This window comes from Cricetulus griseus (assembly GCF_003668045.3).
Source record: "Cricetulus griseus strain 17A/GY chromosome 1 unlocalized genomic scaffold, alternate assembly CriGri-PICRH-1.0 chr1_1, whole genome shotgun sequence".
NCBI classification, from domain to species: Eukaryota; Metazoa; Chordata; class Mammalia; order Rodentia; family Cricetidae; genus Cricetulus; species Cricetulus griseus.
The window spans coordinates 65,029,809-65,044,137 of NW_023276807.1; the positions used below are offsets into that span (position 1 = coordinate 65,029,809).

A 14,329-nucleotide genomic window follows, 5' to 3' on the forward strand; every position below is an offset into this window, starting at 1 on the left:
CTCTGGCGGTGTGGATTGTAGGCTGGTAATCCTTTACTCTAAGTCTAAAATCCACATATAAGTCACATATAAGTGAGTACATATCATATTTGTCTTTTTATGATTCAGTTACCTTGCTCAGAATGGTTTCTTTTAGTTTCATCCATTTTCTTGCAAATTTCAAGATTCCATTTTTTTTTCCACTGAGTAGTACTCCATTGTGTAAATGTACCACATTTTCTCTATCCATTCTTTGGTTGAGGGGCATCTAGGCTGCTTCCAGTTTCTGGCTATTGCAAATAGTGCTGCTATGAACATTGTTGAACAGATGTCCTTGTTGTATGAATGCGAGAAGCACATATTTCAAAACAAAATGATTGACATCTTTAATATATTCAGTGCTTTGGTTTTTACATTTATGCTTGGGTAGGACTATATATGTAGATCTTTTTTAGTAAGCCATTGAAAAATCACTTTTGGAAGCAGGTGGGTTATAAATTATAAATGAGTAAAGTAGAGCAGAATTCATGCAGACTTGTATCTGCTAGTTGGTATTAAAGGAAATCAAATATCAGTCTACCAAGAGTAGACTCCGAAGGGACAATAACAAAATTTTGCAGCTTCCTTTGTTATGTGTCATTCTATCTGGGTCACAATAAAACAATGTGATCAGAAATATTCTGCCAATGGCTAAACTTTTTAAATCTCTGTTGCATTTTGCATAGAGAGAATAAGCCCCTAATATTATACTACCCTGAGAAGACCTGAAGTCAACTCCAGTGAATGGCAGATGCAGGTCAGACCCTCTGTTCAGAGGTGGCTGGGTGATAATGGGCCCATGGTATATAGCCCCAATGAAGCATAGGACAGGCAGTTGTTAGATTTCATGACTTGCATACTTAGAGGTATAATTTTTCATCTGAAAAAGAATGTGAACTCACAAACTAATGTCATATCCATAACCTCATAGCTCATCTTAGTAAAACACTTACCACAGTCTTCATGTTGTAGAAGCAGAATGCATTCAGTTTCTGTAGGTGTTATGAGGTGGTGGAGTGAGCTAGTCCCAGAGCCTGGACTAGAAGTGGGGTTCTAAGTCTACTGTATAATATGAAAATCAAACAATGCTTGTGTATGATTTAGTAAGCTGGGAGCTAAGAACTCTCAGATAACTTAGGTAGAATGGTAAAGGACACCCAGGCTGTGCAAAGTGAATTCCAGTGTGTGAATTTGGGGGAAGAAAGATGTTTCAGTGTTAATACTAGCAGCCTGGTGTGATTCCAGTAGAAAATGAAAAACTGTGGATTCTTTGTTGTTTGTAGGAGACCTTTGGTGCTGCGCTCATTAGTTTTAACTGACAGTCTAACACGATCTAGGATCACCTAGAAAAGCCTTAATGAACTTGTCTAGATCAGGTTGGCCTATGGGCATGACCATTTGGCATTGTCTTGATTTGGTATTTGCGGTGGGCAGCACAGTTTCACAGGACAGTCCCTGGCCTATGTAAGAGTAGAGAGAGCAGAAGCAAGCAAGGACCTATGTTTTTGTTTTTTTTTTTTTCTTTCCTTTCTTGATTGTGGACATAATACATTGAATTCCTATGTTAACTTCCCCCAAATTATGGTCTATAACCTTTAAAAATATAAGCCCAATAAACCCTCTCTGGCCTCCATTGCCTTTGTTAGGGTATTTTACTGCAATAATAGAAATGCAACAAGAACAGGTAGAAAGCAAAGAAGAGTGTTCCATTGTAGGATTGGTAGTTATTTTAACAGAGCAATGAACTATAAACCCACTCCATTAGATTCCACCAAATGTCAGACAAAATCAGACCATGGAATGAAAACTTAGAAAATGAAGCTGTTAGATCCACAGAAAGATCATTCCTCTCCATGTGCCAGCCAGATGACAAATATGCATGATAAAAGACAACAAACATCATGGGAATTCCACAAAATAAGTCACTGCGCATGCTTTTAGCCAATGTCTTTTTTGTGTGGATTTTAGAAACAGTCTGAGATTGAACAATAAGCAAAGTAGTTAATATCCTCCACCTCCATGGTTCTCTGCCATCCCTGTCTCTCTCTGAGGCCTGGGGTGCCCCACAGGATGCCTATAACTAACCTTTCCTTTGCTGAGATTGGGTCAGGAAAATGTGTTACCCAAAGAGGACACACCTATAAAAAAATTCCCCCAAATCTATTCACTGTTTAAAAAATATCATCTATCTGTTCAGATTTGTCATCTGTCTGTCTATCCATCTCTTTTTTTTTCTGTAATCTATAAACTCAGAGTCAAACAGCAAAGGCCTGGCTCTGCAAGCATTCTGGAAGAGACTTTTCCACAAAATCCTTAGTGGTCTTGTGGTTTTTGTACTTTTGATTTATCCTACAGAACTCTCACTCACCTCCTGAATTCACCTGTCCTTAGCATCTAGGGAAAAAATGATTGAGGCACAGTCCCCGGATCTCAAAGAGGTGACCTAACTTCCTAAGGTCTAACACACACAATTGATAGGAGGTTTCTGTTTTCTTGCTTCCTCTTCTTTTTTTTACTGTTCATCTTCTAGAATATTTTAAGTAATTTTAGTCCCATTTGGCCAATGAACCAACATTATTAGACAAAATGCATGTTCAAATTATTGGTGAAATTCTGAAAACCAAATGAGCAATTCCAGTTGGCAGTTCAAGATTACCAAGAAGGGCTTGCTCTCCCCCCAGATTAGCATCATCAGAAGCTCAAGTATGCTTGTCCAAGGATATTTCCCAGATAACCAACTATCTCTTTCATTCATGTCTTTTCCAGCCTTACCACAGTAGATAGCCAAGTCTAGGACCAGCAAGTGTCCCTGCTTCATGTAAATCTCCACTTAGACTTTGTCTTTTTATCCCTCAGCTTCTAAAACAAGAAATGCTGGGGAGGGTCTCAGTGTGGAAAGAGATGAGGTGCAGGTCAGTAGGAAGGGTAGGGAGCTTCCTGACATGGCTTTTACAGAAAAATAAATCCACAGTGGAAGAACTCAGAATAATAATGGTGGCTTTGTGCAGCAGCAAAGACTAAACTCAGGGCCAATGAGTTGAAGGTGGTGCTTGTCAAAGGTATATTACCTGTTTGGAATTACTGGGCATCACAGGACTAAGCAGCTTGTGTAGGGAGGGGCTTGTGTAGAGCTGAGAGTCAAACACTCCATAGCTTAAGACTTTCCTACCCTGATGTAAGCCAGTACTAACTAGAATTCTTCCTAGTGCTTCAGAATTCAGTAGTCAGGTTCTCCAAAGTTGATTTCGACTTTACTAAACAATGTAACATACTGGATGTATCTAGCCTGGGTGTATGCAAAATCAATGCATAGAGAGAGGCAAGTATTTGGAGATGGATGATGACGGTGTATAATCTAGGCCAGACTGAAGGTAGGGGGACTGGGTGCAATCTGAAGGAAGAGGCAACAGGTCGAAGGACCCTGTAAGGAAGGAGACCATATATCTGAATGTCTTAGGAATTCCCAAACATAAATTTATTTTGGTTGCCACTTCATAGCTCTAATTTTGCTACTGAGAAGTGTCTCAGTTCCTATGTATTTCCAGATGGTTGCAACCCACAGGTAGAGAACCACTGCTTGAAGGCGTCTCACAAAATGGAACGACTGGGCAAGCAGTTGTCAGCTCCAACACTTAGGTTAAAAACAAGTGATCAGACAAGCTCTAGGCACTTGGAAGCCTGGCATGTGGTCTTCTGTGTTCAGCATGGGTAATGCCTGCCTGTTTCATATTAAAGCCATGCCTTTTCCCCATACAGGTACCACGGTGCCCGCACTGCTGAACAGCACTTCCAACCAGCTCTGCCTACACTTCCAGTCAGATATCAGTGTTGCTGCTGCTGGCTTTCACCTAGAATACAAAAGTAAGATCAACTGTTGCTTCTGTCTGGCTCTGGGGGCATCACTTCAAAAGGAACAAAACCTCTGTGTATTAAACAATGAAATATCATTGTTCTGAAGCCCATCCCACGCTTACATGAAATTGAGTTTTAGTAAACATAGGCTATATGAAGGCTATTCTCTACAAATTACAGACTATTAGACCAAAGGCAGAAGTGAGTATCTGGAATAATCAGATGAACTGACTGTGTTTTCAGGCTGTTTGCATTAAGAAACACAGCCAGCCATTTGTAATATGACTGACTTTATGTGTGACAACAGACACAGTTGCATCCCAAACTACAGAGTATTGTCATCTCGCCAGATAGTGTCATGGGGCTTTCCTTGCGGACTCTCAGGGGTGTTAAAATAAGAACTAGTGAGAGCAAGCATTTCAGAGCCTATGTTTATGCAACATTCATTTTAATTGGAAGAGACACAGCAGGAAAGAGGTGAATCATGTAAAAGCAGATGTGAGGTTATGTTAATGGTCTGATAAGTGGGACAACAAAGGTCACATTCACAAGCCCACTGTAATGTTGGATACTTCTGGTAAACCTTGTAAATGTGAAGTGTGAATTTCCAGGGAAAGCAAGGTTTATTTGGGATGTGTTTTCAGGCTCTGAAATGGCTTGATGTTGGCATTATCTCTTCTAATAAGCAGTTGCAAGTGAGCAAATACGTGGGTTAGTGTCAATAAGTGATTTTTTCAATTGAGATAAAGAGTTTGCGGGAGTGTAATGCATGTGTTTTCAAAAGGCCACATTCCAGCTGATGATAAATATTCAACACCAGCCACCAACCACAGGTCCCGTTCATAGTCTGCTTGAGCCTCCCCACTCATTACAGACATTTGCATGCAAGTGTATTCCAATTTGTGTGAATAGGACTGCCCTAGTGACAGTGTAAAATGATCCTGTGACTGTTATTTATGTAGAATACTTCTGGAAAATTCTGTTACTTTCATACAGTCTTTGAAGATTCCACAAATAGCAGATGCAGCCCTTCGTCATGACAGTGTTGACCAACCCATTAATAGTTTTGCCCTGTTGGAACTGATGACTGTTCTTAGCCCTTGAGAAGTCACCTTACAGTTTCTGGATTTCCCTTCTCTTTTGGGGGGGAGGGAGGAGATGTTGGTAACATAATTAGTCTGTGATTACTGGGGACAGTTATCTACTTTGCACATGTACTGTATCTCTATTAGCATAATTTTCCCTATCCCATGGTGTTCTTCATAAGAGTCTCTAACAGAGAGACTCGTTTCCTCCCATCGCCTGTTGAAGTGAACCCAAGGCCTTGTGTGAGAATCCAGGACCACAATTAAGTAATGTGTTTGCTTTTGTTTGACTGAACATGATGTTATATGGACTATTCCAGGTGGTCATCTTTGTGGCTGGTGCTGTTTGGAGAACTCACATCATTTGTGTACTAAAGGGAATTCAGCCCATTGCTCTCATTTTACATACCCATTTTTAATGGATATTTATAGGATTAGACTTACTACTCACTCTAAGACTGTTGACTCAAGTTGCCAACAGCCTATAATATTTTAATACATTGATATATTTAGTTGTGCACTATAAGATATATATTTCAAAATCTATGTAAATGTCTGTAAATTCATGATTTTAGTAAAATGTACATTCATAAAATTAAAAGAAGAAAACAACTCTAGAGCACATGCTATGCAATCTACTCGGGCTGTGGTGTGTCCTCTGGCAGTGCTGTTTATTTGAGGTGAAAAAAATGAAGCAGAAAACCTGTCATCGTGACGATGACCCAGTGTGCAAAGGCACATCAAGCATTTTGCCAGGAATACTGTTTGCTGAGCTCCTGGCACTAGGAGCTCCAACTGCCACTGGGAAGGGATGTCACAAAAGCCCCTATTTTAGTAATGCTCACACCATACACATGCCCAAGTCTAAAGAGAAGAGGACCAAGAAGCTGAAACCTGAAGCACCTTACCTGCTCCACACCTGCACCTAGGGAGGACTTCCCGGTCCTTGTGTGAATGAAGGCCAGGCCTTCTTAATACAAAGCAACACTCCAGAGTTCCCAACCTGAACCACTTGTATCTGAAGGGGTGGGTAGCACATGTAGTTTCAAGAGTGCATGGTTTAAGATGCATGATACAGAGCATCTGTGTGGGTGGAAATTAGGATACATGCACAGGGATATACAGCATCTCCTAGCACATGAGTCCCTAAGAGTGAAGATTGTAGGAGCCAGGAGGCATTTCACCCCTGCTCTTCTCCAAATTGGTACACTAGGGGCTTCCCACTACAGAGAGCCTGTGGTGAGAAGGTCAGATCACTTATCTGGGTCGCTGAGCCAATAGAGACTTAGGCCCAGCCTTGGGCAATTTGTTTGTCTGAAGCCAGCCTGTTTCCTCAGGCTCTACCACTCCTGTGCTCTGTAGCAGAAACTACCTGTGCCTCCTGTCTCCTTGAGGGAGTGTGTCCATCACAACTGAGGTCACCCAGGTACCTTAGCATTGTAACGGATTCAGAAAAGATTTTGGTGTTATTGTTTTATACTTCAACCTTTGCTTGTTAAAATAAAAGGGGTGTTTTCTTTTTCAGATTCCTACAGCTTGTATGGATGGGATTTCTAAATTGCTCTCAGTCAAGGGGTGTTTGTGATTAGGTATTTTAAAATGGCTATTGTTTGGGATTTATTTTTTAACTATGCTTGGAAGTTTTAAGGGTTCAAATTGCTCTAGGTCAAAAAAGTTAAGTGAATGTTCCCAGGGAAGCATTAAAATTCTGCAAAAGACCTTGAGTCTTTTGAAGCACAGTAATAAGCCTTTTAGCAGGACAGTATCATAATTGAATATTGAGGAATTGACAACCTGGACTAACTCCCTGATTATAGTAATCCATATAAATATATGTAAATTATAAACATAGTATATCAATAATGCTCATGAGCACCCCAATGTCATTGGTCTGCCTGATTAAGTACCCATGAAACAGGAGCTTGAGCAAGAACCTCACTGTGAGCCAACACATTGGAGAGTTCTCTGTGTCCTCAGTGATGAGTTCTGCACCACTTCAACAGAGGGACTGTCATTGAGTGTCTGCTCACAGTGTGGTCAACTACCTTACACCTGCCCATCTCACCTCTCAGATATGTATCTCTGTTCAATCACTCACTTTTTATAAGGTTTTTCTGTAATAATTTTCAATACCAAAAATTTCCCTACAGCCTTCTTTTAGGCTTCCTCTGTCTCCGCTAGAAATGCTTTCCTGATTATCATTCAACCATCATGCCTCCCTTCACTGTAACTTAACTGCATTGAGGAACTAGGCATCTTTTAAGAAATGTAAATTCTGACTTCTTTCTCAGAGAATTTCAGAGAAGCTTCTAGAATGTGAGGTCTGCAAGATAATCATAGGCTTCTGATACTTTTTGTATGTGTTATATGCAGCCCAAAGGACTGATGACAAATTTAAGGTTTGTTCCTACCTATGATCTTTGGACTCATAGTTCAGTGCGAAAGTACCATCTAAATCAGTTCCACAGTTGTCCTTCTGGGCAAAGGGACTGGGATTTCCCGCACTGTTCTGTTCTAGTCGTTTGGAATCTCAGGTCTCAGCAGATTTGAAAAGAGCAAGGGGCAGGATAGCGTTGAAGAAGCTTGAGCCCTCTTCCTAAACATCTGTGGACAGTCACCTGCTGACCCAGACACAGTTCTTTATGTTCTTGGGAGGTAACCCCTGACTACTGCTTACAGATACTGTCAGCTCTCCTCTGCTCTTGCCTCCAAGGCTGTTTTTTTCTTTCTTTGTTTTTTCAAATTTACATTAAAAACAAACTTCTTTTACATATCAATAACAGTTCCCTCTCCCTCCCCTCCTCCCCTACCACCCACTCACTCCCTATCCCAATGCCTTTCTGTAACCAAGGGAGGGTGACTGTCATATCATTTGGAGCAGGGCCTAGACCCTCCCCTGTGTGTCTAGGCTGAGAGAGTATCCCTCTGTATGGCGAGGGCTCCAAAAGTCCATTTATATACTAGGGGTAAATACTGATCCACGACCAGTGGCCCCATAGATTGTCCAGACCTCAAAACTGACCTCCTCGTTCAGTGGGTATGGAACTGAACTATGCTGGTTTCTCAGCTATCAGTCTCGGGTCCATGAGCAACCCATGTTCAAGTCAGCACAGTTGTTTCTTTTCTTTTTTCCAATTTTTTATTTAAGTTAGAAACAGGTCCCCTCTATCTCCCCTCCTCCCCTGCTCCCCACTGACACCCTACCTGCCCCATATCCTTTTGGCTCCCCAGGGAGGGTGATGCCTTCCATTGGGGTCTTCAGAGTCTGTCATATCCTTTGGGATAGGGCTTAAGTCCTCCCCTGTGTGTCTAGGCTGAAGGAGTATCCCTTTATGTGGAATGGGCTCCCAAAGTCCATTCCTATGCTAGGGATAAATATTGATCTACTACAAGAGGCCCCATAGATTTCCTAGGCCTCCTCACTGATACCCCATGTTCATGGGGTCTGCATCAGTCCCATGCTGGTTTCTCAGCTATCAGTCTGGGGACCAAGAGCTCCCTCTTGTTTAGGTCAGCTGTTTCTGTGGGTTTCACGAGCCTGATCTTGACCAGTTTGCTCATCATTCCCTCTCTGTAACTGGATTCCAGATCAGTTCAGTGTTTAGCTGTGGTGTCTGCTTCTACTTCCATCAACTGCTGGATGAAGGCTCTAGGGTGGCATATAAGTTAGTCATCAATCTCATTATCAGGGGAGGGTATTTAAGGTAGCCTCTTCTCTGTTGCTTAGATTGTTAGTTAGTGTCATCCTTGTATTTCTCCAGACATTTCCCTAGTGTCTGATTTCTCTTTAAACCTATAATGGCTCCCTCTATTATGGTATCTCTTAACTTGCTCTCTTCTGTTCTTCCCCCAATCAACCTTCCTGCTCCCTCATGTCCTTCTCACCTCTCCTCTTCTCCTCTTCTCATTCTCCTAGTTCCCTCTGTCCTCCCCCCATGCTCCCAATTTGCTCAGGAGATCTTGTCCCTTTCCCCTTCTCTGGGGGACCATCTATGTATCTCTTAGAGTCCACCTTGTTTCCTAGCTTTTCTGGCGGTGTGGATTGTAGGCTGGTAATCCATGTTCTATGTCTAAAATTCATATGTGAGTGAGTACATACCATGTTTGTCTTTTTGTGACTGGGTTACCTGGCTAAGAATGGTTTCTTCTAGTTCCATTTATTTGCCTTCAAATTTCAAGATTACATTGTTTTTTTCTGTTTTTGTAAATGTACCACATACCTATCCATTCTTCAGTTGAGGGACATCTAGGTTGCTTCCAGGTTCTGGCTATTATAAATAATGCTGCTATGAACATAGTTGAACAGATATCCTTGTTGTTGAATGTGCTTCTTTTGGGTATATGCCTAAGAGCGGAATTGCTGTATCTTGTGTTAGACTGATTCCCATTTTCCTGAAGAATAGCCATACTGATTTCCAAAGTGGCTGTACAAGCTGGCAGAGGAGGAATGTTCTACATCCTCTCCAGCATAAACTGTCATTGGTGTTTTTGATTTTAGTCATTCTGACAGGAGTAAGATGGTATCTCAGAGTTGTTTTGATTTGCACTTCCCTGATGGCTAAGGATGTTGAGCACTTTCTTATGTGTCTTTCAGCCATTTTAGATTCCTCTATTGAGAATTCTCTATTTAGTTCTATATCCCACTTTTTAATTGGATTATTTGGTGTTTTGGAAATTAGCTTCTTGAATTCTTTGTAAATTTTGGAGATCAGCCCTCTGTCGGATGTGGGGTTGGTGACAAGACAAAGCTGTCCACTCTCTCCATATCTCTTCACTATTGTTCTTGAAGTTCTAGCTAGAGCAATAAGACAACAAAAGGAGATCAAGCATACAAATTGGAAAGGAAGAAGTCAAACTTTCATTGTTTGCAAATGATATGATAGTTTACAGAAGTGACCAGAAAAACTCTACCAAGGAGCTCCTATAGCTGATAAACACCTTCAGCCAAGTGGCAGGATATAAGATTAACTCAAAAAATATCAGTAGCCCTAATATAAATGGGCTGAGAAAAAAAATCAGAGAAATATCACCCTTTACAATAGCCACAAACAACATAAAATATCTTGGTGTAACACTAACCAAAAAAGTGAAAGACCTGTATAGCAAGATCTTTGAATCTTTGAAGAAAGAAATTAAAGAAGATACCAGAAAATGGTAAGATCTCCCATGCTCTTGAGTAGATAGGATCAACAGAGTAAAAATGGAAATCTTGCCAAAAGCAATTTACAGATTCAATGCAATCCCCATCAGAATACCAGCACAATTCTTCACAGATCTTGAAAGAAAAATACTCAACTTTCTAACGAGAAACAAAAGACTCAGGATAGCCAAAACAACTGTGTACAAATGGCATCACCATCCCTGACTTCAAGCTCCATTATAGAGCCATAGTCCTGAAAACAGCTTGGTATTGGCACAAAAATAGACAAGTAGACTAATGGTATTGAATTAAAAACCTTGATATTAACCCACATACCTACAAACACCTGATTTTTAACAAAGGAGATAATATTATACAATGGAAAAAAAAGAAAGCATCTTCAAGAAATGGTGCTGGCATAACTAGAAGATTGCAGGTAGATCCATATCTATCACCATGCACAAAACTTAAATCCAAATGGATCAGACCTCAACATAAATCCAGCCACACTGAACCTCTTAGAAGAGAAAGTAGGTGGTACCTGAACAAATTGGTGCAGGAGACTGCTTCCTGAACTTATTAGAAGAGAAAGTAGGAAATACCGTTGGACTAATTGGTACAGGAGACCACTCCCTGTACCGTTGGACTAATTGGTACAGGAGACCACCAGTAGCACAGACACTGAGATCGACAATTAATAAATGGGACCTCCGGAAACTGAGAAGCTTCTGTAAGGCAAAGGACACAGTAAGCAAGACAAAACAGCAACCCACAGAATGGGGAAAGCACAGTTGTTTTTTATCTCTGCTTGGTGCTTTTCCTGTTTGCCTTTGGAAATGTGAGCTCGTTGCTGTTGCTGCTGCCGCTGCTGCCATGTCTGCCTGCTGCCATGCTCAACTTCTCCATGTGATTGTGATTGTGATGGACTCTTATATCTCTGAAACCATAAATTCCAAGGAAGCCTTCCTTTTATTAGTGACTCTGGTCACAGTGTTTTATCAAGCAACAGAAGAGTGACTAATATAATATGCCAACCAATGATCTAATAAATAAAAACAACAGCCCTGTAAGACATTACAAGACACTAGAACAAATTAAATGCATTAGAATTCTGGATAGATTTGGCTAAGAAGATACCATTTTAATGAATCGTCTTACTTTACTCAGTGCACCCACCTGACCAATGGGTCTACTGAGTAGTGGGGATTCCAGTCAAATCTAAATATCCTAGAATTGCTTACTTTTATTTAAATAGAGGGAGAAGACTCTCAAATATAGTTTCATTCGGTTTACATTAGCCCATCTATCAAACGTCTACTTTTTATTTGATTTTATTCCCTATTAATATAACACATTCTAGAACAGTGCAACAAAAACCTGTTATGGCTGTGGTTTCAGACAAAGCCTAAGCCTCTTGATTCAGAATCCCTGACACTGCAGTAAGTGCACACACGTGGGTAGATTTATTTTTGTGTAATTGAGGAAAAGTTCAAGTGTAGTGTTTGACATTTAACAACCCTAGCTGAGTCTAATGGTGTGGCTGTTCTGAACCAGCTGTCTCTCTAGTAAGCTTAAGTGGAGCGATTCTGGAATTTGTGATGGATATAGCTCCATGGTAAAGACAGCTGGCGAGGCTGTATTTTTAGCCGTCTTCCCCTTTCATCCAAAAGTGTGACAAATTTAACCAGCACGCCCACCTAGCCGCCCTGTGGAAAGTAGGATGCTTTACTTTCTGCTACAGAGTGGGTACATGTTCAGATGTATGTCTTTGGCAATTGCAAAGTTGTTCATTTGTTAAAGTATTGTTCATCACTAAAGTACACCTGGTTTTGTAACATTAGCTCTTTAATCATAAAATACAGGAGTGCATTATCTAGCAGGAAAAGTAATTTTTAGCTAATGACTGAGATTCTTTAGGCCAAAGTTATCACCTCTTTATCCCCTATTAAATGATAGATGTAGACTATCATGCCCCTATGGCGTGCTTCATCACAGATGTGTGCTAGTTGTTTACATCAGTGTTGGTCACTGTGACACAGCATCAGAGGCTGGAGCTTAGACAGCCTACATTCATTTCTCACAATCTAAGGTCAAGGCATTGGTAATGTATCTCCTGTTGAAGACTTTTGTCTTGATTTTGCAGATTCTGTGCAGTGATCTTAGCTCTTACTGTGCATTTCCCTCCTATAATAGCTCTGACTCCATTGTGAGGATCAGTGACATTCAGACCCAATACTTGTCCCTTTCTAAAGGGCCCAATATTCAATCCATAACATTAGGGAGCAAGAAGAGAAGGAAGAGAGGAGGAAGAGAGCAAAGGAAGGAGAAAGAGGAGAACATATTTGTCTCCATAGTTTCTTGGCCTTAAACTGCGGAATTTGATGTAATGTCAACTGTAAATTCACCATGAAAGTAGGGCTGTGCTATGAGGCTTGATGACTAAACTACTGCAACTTGGCTTTGGATGTAGACAAACTTTGACTGGATAAATCACTAACCCAGGTTCCACAGTTGAGGCTATTGGGCCAATCATACTTCCCAAGTGCTGTGCAGAAGGTGCCCTCCCAGTGTTACTAATGGTGTTGCACAAACCACTCATGTCCCTAGAGCAAGAAAACCTTGGAAACTCAGGATTGAATAAGGTGGGAAATGGCCTCTCCGTGCAGGATTACTCTACCATTATAATGCTACTGTACTCTGTGATGAAACCTCTAAACATGTAAGTCAGAATCAATTAAATGTTTTCCATGGTGTCTCTTCACAGCAATAGAAACTCTAACTATGATAGAAATGTCACTGATTATCAGCAAAACTTTTGTTTTAGGATGGACAAGACTGACATAGATTTGATGGGAATTGTGACATTCCAGTATTTAGGAGGCTAAAACTGGAGGATTGAGAGTCCCAGGCCAGGTTCACCTATAGTGATTGAGCCTGTCTCAAGGGAAAACTATAATCAACTAATAAATCAGAATTCCTGTCTACTTGTACAGAAGAACTGTTCCTTAGTTATAGGAACTCTTTACAACAGTGCTACATCCCACAAGCATTTCTCAACTAAAAGTATTTTCAATCTAAAATGCATTTGATACCTCTGACCTAGTACCAGTTGCCCATTGTTCTGACCTACTAGCATCTAGTGTTGTGATTTTTAAAAAAGCAGCTCAAGAAAGAAAGACAGCATGCAAAAGGGTTCAAGTGGAGGTTTTTCGTTTTCATTTTTGTTTTTGGTTTTGTTGTTTAGCTGGGGGAAAAGGATCATAAAAGGGGAAAGAGGAGCAGGTAGATCAGCCTTCAGTGACCGGGGCAGCAGGAGAGAGGAAAGAGGCAATGAGAGAGGAAAAGAACAGATAGAGAAGGATAGAAAGAAAGGGAGAGAAAGATGGGAGATGGGCAGGGTCCCATTAAAAGGGAACATGGTGAATAGGCACAGGTGGTGCTCTTAGTGGCAGAAGCTGAGAGCATATCCTGTCAGAACTCCAAAGGCAGGCCAGTACAAATACCTAAATACTAACAAGTAGAAACTGTGCAGCTTTACAAAATTTCCTCACCCTGTATTATAAGCCCTGTGTCAAGATAGGCATTCAAAGTTCACAGTGTGGTTCCTACTCAATGCACATTGGTTAGCATCTCATGAAGCTGAAAGTCCCTTTGTTGAAATGCTGTCAATAGGGACCATTTGTATTTATAATACAGCATAATTGACATTGCCTTATTTTTCTTTTCAAAACTAAAGGATAACCTTTTGTGTCCACATAGTGAAATGATGATCCAGCCATGTGTTGAAATGGTATGTGCATGCATAAGTGTTTATGTCCTAGTTAGCTTTAATTCTCAATTTGACATAGCCTAGGGTCATCTGAGAGGAACACTTCTGTTGAGGAATTGCCTAGATCAGACTGTCCTGTGGACATGTCTATGTAGACCAACCCAGTGTGGACAGCACCATTCTCTGGCCAGGTGGTCATGAACTCTTTGAGAAGGCTAGCTAAACATGAGCCCGTATGAATTTACTAGCATCAGTCCTCCATGGCTTCTGCTTCAATGCCCTGCTTTAGATCTTACCCTGACTTCCATCAGTGACAAACTGTAACCTAGAAGAATAAGGCAAATGGCTTTCTTTCTCCCTAAGTTGCTTTTGGTTTGAGGGTTTTATCACAGCAACAGAATAAAACTAGAAGGTTGTACTTTGAGTTCCCTCTGCCAAATACTCCAAATCCAAGTCTGTCTGCTT

At 40.8% G+C, this 14,329-nt stretch overlaps 1 protein-coding gene across 1 annotated transcript in view; it reads left to right on the forward strand.

Moving 5' to 3' along the window:
- Nucleotides 1-14,329, forward strand: part of Csmd1 (CUB and Sushi multiple domains 1) — a 1,205,306-nt gene that overhangs the window by 1,068,610 nt on the left and 122,367 nt on the right. The window contains exon 37 of the mRNA XM_027388213.2: nucleotides 3,775-3,879. Coding sequence (XP_027244014.1) covers nucleotides 3,775-3,879 — 105 coding nt within the window. The remainder of the gene's footprint in view (nucleotides 1-3,774; nucleotides 3,880-14,329) is intronic.